Source organism: Peromyscus leucopus, chromosome 17 (assembly GCF_004664715.2).
Source record: "Peromyscus leucopus breed LL Stock chromosome 17, UCI_PerLeu_2.1, whole genome shotgun sequence".
In the NCBI taxonomy this organism is placed as follows: domain Eukaryota; kingdom Metazoa; phylum Chordata; class Mammalia; order Rodentia; family Cricetidae; genus Peromyscus; species Peromyscus leucopus.
In genome coordinates, this window is record NC_051077.1 from 47,545,462 (window position 1) to 47,553,091 (window position 7,630).

Here is a 7,630-nt window from a genome sequence, read left to right on the forward strand (position 1 = left end):
GAAAGACTTTTCCCTGAGGGCTTATGAGTGCGATCTCTGTTCTGCAGGTTGCAGTCTGTAGCCCTGCAGAATTCTAACATAATTATATCGGGATATGATGGATGCAACCTGACAGGTAAGGACTGCATTCGATCCTACAAACTCTTGCTTGTGGACAGTAAATTCCTGTTTCCTTTAGATACAGCCACTGCAGGGGCATTCTAGAAATTTTCCTGCCCCAAGATAAACATATACATGCCTTCTGCCAGTAATATGGTGGAGTCCCCAAACAGTAATAACATTGACATATTGAAACCACATCGTACTTAACAGTTGGCAGGGGCTGGAAAGATGGCTCAGTGGGCAGGTGCGCAGACAGAGCCTGCAGAAGATGGAGTTCAGTTCCCAGACCCAGCTTGCCGTTCCTTTTGACTATGAATGAAATTGGTGCCTATCCCAGATCTGTGACCTTTCATAACTCTCTTGTGACATGCACCCAAATCCTTTGCTCATCCTTCTCCTGGGATACTCTTGTGATTTTTTTTTTTTTGTTGTTGTTGTTCTTAAGGCAAGGTCTCAGGTAGCCCAGGCTGGCCTCGAACTCCATCTGTACTCAAGAATGACCTTGAACTTGTGGTCCTTCTCCCTGCATCTCAAGTGCTGCGATTGCGGGCGTCCCTGTCTCTGTCCCCTTTGTGGAATAGGTATTGAGCTTCGTCCTTCGTGCATGCCACCAGCCAAGCTGTATCTCCAGCTCCTTTATTCTTTTCCCTTTTTTTGTAAATCTTTAACATGCTTATTTTTAATTTAATGACTTTAATAAAATTATTGTTTAGTGTACCTACACAGAATAGAATTCCTTAAAATATACATTTTTTATTAAATCTTATTCTTTTTCTTTTAAATAGGTTTTTAATTTTACTGTGTATAAATGTTTTGCCTGCTTATGTGCCTGTGTAGTGTGCCTGGTGCCCGTGGATACTAGAAGAGAGCATCAGATCACCTAGAACTGGGGTTACAGGTGGTTAGGGGCCATCATGTGAGCGCTGGGAATGAAACCCAGGTCCTATGGAGGAGCATCCAGCATGGTAACCACTGAGCCATAACTCTGGCCCCAGGGCATCTGATTCTGATCACCTCAGCTTCCTTCTTCTCCAAACATTTATATTTTCACTCAGCAGTCAGAGATCTTTCTTCCTTGCACATTGTTTTTTTATGTTATGTGTGTGGGTGTTTTGCCTGCATGTATGTCCGTGGACCATGTGCATATCTGCTGTCTGAGAAGGCCGGAAGAGGGCATTCAACACACTGGAACTGAGGGGTGGGTCACCATGGGGTGACAAGGCATCAAACCGGGATCCTCTAGAAGAGCAGCCAGTACCCTTTAACCACCGAGCCATCTGTCCAGCCCGAGTTCTAAACCACAAATTAGGTCATGTGACCAGGCACACACTTCCTTCTCTAACCCGAAGGGCTGACAGTGAAGGTCCTTCGGAAATCAACTCCTCTCCCGACTCCACCGTTCTCCCTAGTTCTCTGCTGGCGCTGCTTTGCTCCTGCTTCGGTTCGGACTGCCAAGCACGTTACACCCCAGGGCCTTTGCGCCTGCTGTTCCCTTGGCCTGGAGTGATCAGCTCTCCCATAGTCTTCATCCCCTTTGTGTCGCAGATTGAGGGAGTCGCACTCCCCGGAGCAGTGGCTCGTCGGTGCCTGTCGTCCTAGCACTTGGGCAGCCAGGGCAGGAAGATCAAGTCTGGGGCTGTCTCGGTGACACATGGAGTTCAAGGGCGGCTGGGGCGGCTGGGGCTGCACGACACCCCATCTCAGTAACAGCCACCTGCAGCCTCGGTGTTGGGTGTGCGGCTCAGGGGCATAGTGTTTGCCTAGAGTAGTCAACCTCGAAGCTGGATTCTATCCCAGCACCCCAGATCAGTCGTCAGTCAAAACCACAGCCTCCTCCAAATGCTGGCGCAGTGCGTGCTCACCCTCAGGGCTGTAGCAGTCCCCAGCACCCACGGCAAGTGGCTCACAACTGACTGCCTACCTCCAGCTCCAGGGGAGCTCACACTCCGTTGGCCCGGCACATGCAGATTCCTAAACGCAGGCATGCACGCACACAGCTGAATCTCTTTTGTAACGAGAGAAATTCACAGGGAGCAGCTGGGCATGGCGGCTCATCTCAGTAACCGCAAATACCCAGGAAGCTGGAACAGGACTGCTTCAGATTTGGGGCTAGCCTTTGCTAGAGCGAGAGAGACCCCGTCTCAAAAACAAAAAGTTGTAACTACTCTTCTAGCCCAGCCTTGTGGTCCAGGCCTGTCATGTCAGCGTGTGGAGAATCAAGAGTGTGGATCACCCTCCGCTATACAGTGAATCAGAGGACAGGCTGGAACAACAAAAGACGCTATCGTATGCTAACTGAAAATGTGACTGATTCACCTCTGCCCATCTGACAGCACCAAGCTGGAGGCAGAGCCCTTACTGCTGGGGCCATTGGGGCAGAGGGCAGATCCAGACTAGAACACCCGTGTACAGAGTGCTGCTACTGATGATATCATTGGGGAGGCCCTGGGGTCCTTTAATGAATGAGGAAGAGTATACATTTTAAAAATTAATTTTATGCATCTGAGTGTTTTGCCTGTATATATGTATGCATATGCACTTGTACATGCCTAATCCCCAGGCCAGAAGAGGGCATCCGATTTCCTGGAACCCACAAGGTTTAGGGAGAGAACCGACTCCAGCACGTTGTGCTGTGTCTTCTACTTGACTGTCGTGGTACAGGTGCCCATCCATAAACATACACAATAAATGTAATTTTGATGAAAGGTCCCTTCTGGACCTGAGAAACAGCTCAGTTGGTAGACTGCTAGCCTGTTATGCGTGAAGCCCTGGCTTCTGTTTTCCACGGTGCATACAACTGGGGATGGTAGCACATGCCTATAATTCCAGCACTTGGGAGGTGGAGGGAGGAAGTGAAAAAAGCCACCACTACCTCTACCCCCCAAAAGCAAAAAATCAGATTCTCCTGCTTCTGTCTCCTAAGTGCAGAAAGAAATATGGCCACGAGCCACCAAGCCTGGACATTTAAGAATTAAGTGAAGGGAGCTGAAGAGATCATTCTCAGTTAAGAGCACCAGCTGCTCTTCCAGAGGTCCTGAGTTCAATTCCCAGCAACTTCATGGTGGCTCACAATCATCTCTAGTGAGCTCTGATGCCCTCTTCAGGCATAAAGGCATACATGCAGATAGAGCACTTGTACATAAAATAAGTTTAAAAAAAAAAAAAAAGGTTAAGTGAAAAACTATGAGAAGATAATTGTGATAACTCCAGACCATGAGGAACAACCTTTACATATAGAATCATGTTTCTTTTATTAAAATTAAATTTAATGGATAAAAACGGTACATTAAAAGGAACCTCGTCACATTTCAACATGTGTGCATTTGTAGTGTTTAACTATCAGGTGACAACGATCTTTTCACACACTTGTCTCCCTTCCTGGTGACAACTTCCCAAATGCTTTCCTGCGGCTTTTTGAAACAGAAAGTACATTATCACTGTCTAATCACCCCACTTTGCAAACGGACAAGGTACTTTGTGTTTGCGCTCACTGTAACTTGGTGTCATTTAGTAGTCCCTTTCTCTCTCCCTTGTTCAATGTGAGGGCCTGAGATGGCTCCCCAGGTAAAAGGGCTGGCCATGCAACTGTTACCTAAACACCAAATGCAATCCTGGGACATATGATGAAGAAGGGAAGTGTCTCCTGACCGCCACACTCTGTTGTGCGTGCACGCTCTCTCTCTCTCTCTCTCTCTCTCTCTCTCTCTCTCTCTCTCTCTCTCTATCTCTCTCTACACATCTCTCACACACACACACACACACACACTAATTTTTAAAAATTGCTTTAAAAACCCACAGAATTTATCAAGACATAAAGGCATTTGCCTGCAATCCCAGCTACTGGAGAAGTGGGGCAGGGCGGGGGTGAAGTGTGAGAATAACAAATTCAGGATTAGCCTGGACAACTTAACAAGACCACATCAGAATCAGACATGGTTGATGATGTTAGTTCAGTGTGGAGCACTTTCATAGCATGCTCAAGGCCCTGAACCCAATCCCTAGTACTGGACCTGGAAGGAGGGAGGAAGGGAGGGAGGGAGGGAGGAGGAAGGGAGGGAGGGAGGGGAGAAGGAAATGGGGGAAGACAGAGGGTAACAACACTGATGATTTGATGACTAAAATGAAAACCCGGGAACATTTTTCAACTTTAGAACTCTGCTATTGTTAATCCAATTCCTTATTAATATTTAAAATGTTTCTGAGATTATAAGGAAACTAGGCTATCTTCAAATACAAATTTCAAAGGCTGGGTATCTGTGGGACAGAGGTTGGATGGTCAGGAATCCAACGTCAGCCAAGGTGAGCCTCTACTATGTATCAAGTTTGAAACTAGCCTAGACTACATAAGACCCTCTCAGATATAAAATAAATAAATACATTCTTAAAACTCCTATCTTTTCTGAGGTGGGCTGGGCTGGTGATGCAAGGCTGTAAGGCCAGCCCCTTGGGAGTGCTGAGCCAGGATGGGCTGCAGAGTTCGTTGCGTCCAGCCCGGTTGACTCACCAAGACTCTCTCACAGATGGAAAGGTTGAAGTATATAGCTCGATGGTGGATCCTTTGCTAGGCATGGGGTTTAATAGCAAAACTTTCATCAGATTAAGACTTAGAAGTTTAAAAAGGCATCTGTTGCCTGACATGTTGATCGATGCCTGTAAACCCAGAGTACAGGAAGCTGAGATAGGGTTGTGTACAGTAGCCAGACTGGTCAGCATATCCAGTTCCAGGCCAGTCAGGGCTAGCAAGAACTTGCCTCAAAAATAAAATAAAATAAAAATAAAAATAGAAGAAGAAGAAGAAGAAGAAGAAGAAGAAGAAGAAGAAGAAGAAGAAGAATGTAGGGCTGAGAAGATCACACCTATAATCCTAGCAAGAAGTAGTTTAGAGGAGCACAAATTCAAAGTTCTTCTCAGCTGTGTAACAACCTTGGGCCAACCTGGGTTGGGGGCAAGGGAGTATTGCCCATGAGCAAACTCGTTCTAGTTAAGGCTACCCTGTGAGTTTTCACTCAGCATCTGTGGCAGAGCAGAGTCTAAGAGGTTCTGAATTATTTCCTATGTAGAAATAAGGGCAAACAGGCTCCGCAAAAGTGTCCCCGATAGTACAGATGTGAGATTTCTCAGGCATCCTATAAAAGGAGACTTCTCCCAGCTCATAGTCCAGGAAAATGCCAATGACTCTGGGCCTTGTGGCTTTCAGCTGAGAACCCTTTGGGTCTGCTTCTCCTGAGACCTCGAAGCAGTCACCCTTCCAGACAATCCTCCAGCACCCGGGAGGGATCAAGGACTGCCTTGCCCCAGTGGACAGATTGGCTCTGCAGATCCCAACAGCCCACTCGGACTTCTCTCCTACCTTTACCGCCCAGAAATGTCTCCCAGAACTAAAATTCGGAAACCCCAATACAACATGGCTCTTGGTAAACCTTTTTAAAAAATCAGGAACACGTTGTTTTTTCTTTGAAAATGTAACACATTTTTTATCCTCAGAGACAAGCAGGTTTTGATGGGCTGTGTCTGGGTCTAGAGTTACTTGAACTGTAAATTGCTGTATAATTTTCTGTAGCGCTGAATACTGGAGAGGAAAGTTGTATGCTTCTCTTCTTAACTGAGGTGAAAAGATGTCTGGGTTACTCAGACTCTCGTAATCCTTGTAGAAATTCTTGACTGTCGACAGCAGATCTACCTCTGAGGACGTTTTGCCCGCCAACGCGAGTTTCAGGAGACTTTTGAGTGTAGAAGTCCGTTTTTCAAATGCCTCTATGTTTTGGCTCAGTTTCTGCCTGACATCCTTCTCCTCCTCTTTTAGCCTGGAGAAAGCCGCCTGCTGTTCCCGATCTAAACACCGGTGGAGCCGCTCAAATTCAGAGTTCAGTTCACACCTCTGGGCTTCTGCCTGCTCCCTCAAGGCCTGGGTCCCACCGTCTTGAATGCGTCTTAACTCTTCAGCCTCTTTCATTTCCTTCTTCAGAAGCTTGCTTAAGCCCCAAAGCCTTTCTCTGTGGTGAGAGGCGGCCCGTGCAATGGATGTTACCCGATGGCTGTTGTGGCTCTCCGGCCCGATGCACCGGTCACACAGCAGCTGCAGGTCATCTTCACAGAAGAGAGTCAAGACCTGGTTGTGCCTCTCACAGCTGGTTTTGGTCTCCTCACTCTGGCTTGCCCTGTTTTGGAACTGCTGGACCATGTTCACCATCTCCCCAAGCTGGGCATTGCTTGTGATGTTCTGCTTTTGGCAATAATGTCTACAGACGGGACAGGGCACGACTTCCCGGCCCCTACAGAAGTTATAGATACAAGAGTGACAGAAGTTGTGTCCACATTCTGTGGTGTCTGGTTCGGTCAGAACATCCAGACAGATGTGGCACTTGGTCTCTCCCTGGAGTCTGGCCACGTTAAATGCCCGTGACATCAGGCTGGAGAGAAAGGTCTCGACCTGGATGGGCTGTCTTCTGAAAGTTGGCTCTGGGGTACTCTGCAGGGACAAGTGGACTCACTTGTCCTGCCGTTTTCACAGTCCCTCCTGGAATGAGCTGTGGCCCCACTGATGCCTCCCGGGCTGCCTACAGTGGTAGAAGCCTTGAGTCCTTCGTGTTTTTCAGACTCTGAGTTGCAGCTGCCAATGAGGTCCTTTGCATGGGCCCACAGCTCAAGTGGACAGCTACTCTTCTGGACTCTGGCAACTCACAGATGGGTTGAGCAAAAAGAAATTTCTTTAAAAAAAAAAAATAAGTTACTTCAGATGGTCCCAGGTCCCACTCAGTACCTGACTCCCGTTAAACTTAGAGTGGCATCACACATCCCAGTCTGCCATTCCCAAGCCTGGAACACTGAGCGATAGCCCCTCTGACCACTTGGCACCACAGCTTATCTGTTTACCAGTCCCTCCAGCCAGGGCTGACAGAGGCCGGGGCAGCCTCGATTAAATGTCCCTCCCTGTAACCCAAGATCCTCTGGCTTCCACCTCCCAAGTGCTGAAACTAGAGAACTGGGGTCACAGGAGTCCTGATGGGGATCGAACTCGGGGCCTCATGGAGGCTGGGCAAACACTTTACAAACTGAGCTATATCCCTAGCCCATATATTTTTGTTGTTTGGTTTTGTTGTTATTGTTTTGATGTGTTTTGTTTTCTTGAGCAAGGTCTCACACTGTGCAGCTCAGGCTGTCCTGGAACTCACTCTGTAGATCGGACTGGCCCTCGAATTCACAGAGAGCCCCCACGTCTGCCTCTGAGTGCTGGGCTGAAAGGTGTGTATTCAGTGTGGATCCTTTGACACAGTCTTCTCCTGTAGCAAGGATGGCCTGGGACTCCCCCGTGTACACATACAGCCTAGGCTGGCCTTGAACTGGACAGAATGCTCTTTGTTTCCGGCTCCTAAATGCTGGGGCTACAGCCAAGTAGTATCGGGTGGGGGCTTTTGTTTTAATGTTGCCAGAGATGAAATCCAGCTTGGGGGAAGCAGGAGTTACATCCAGAATGCAGTTACATCCCAACCACCAACCAAACTTCTGGAATCAGGCAAATAAGGACAGT

At 47.8% G+C, this 7,630-nt stretch overlaps 1 protein-coding gene across 1 annotated transcript; it reads right to left on the reverse strand.

The window, feature by feature from the left end:
- Positions 1-5,104: 5,104 nt before the first annotated feature.
- LOC114682454 (tripartite motif-containing protein 75-like) lies at positions 5,105-6,780 on the reverse strand. The gene has a single exon (XM_028856308.2). It carries the CDS (start codon positions 6,506-6,508, stop codon positions 5,105-5,107), a length of 1,404 nt encoding a protein of 467 aa, XP_028712141.1. The 5' UTR covers positions 6,509-6,780.
- Between the last annotated feature and the right edge of the window lie 850 nt (positions 6,781-7,630).

What these genes read in the sequence shown, in the direction of transcription:
- LOC114682454 (XM_028856308.2), bottom strand. Translation starts at nt 6,508, where the DNA reads ATGTCACGGGCATTTAACGTGGCCAGACTCCAGGGAGAGACCAAGTGC.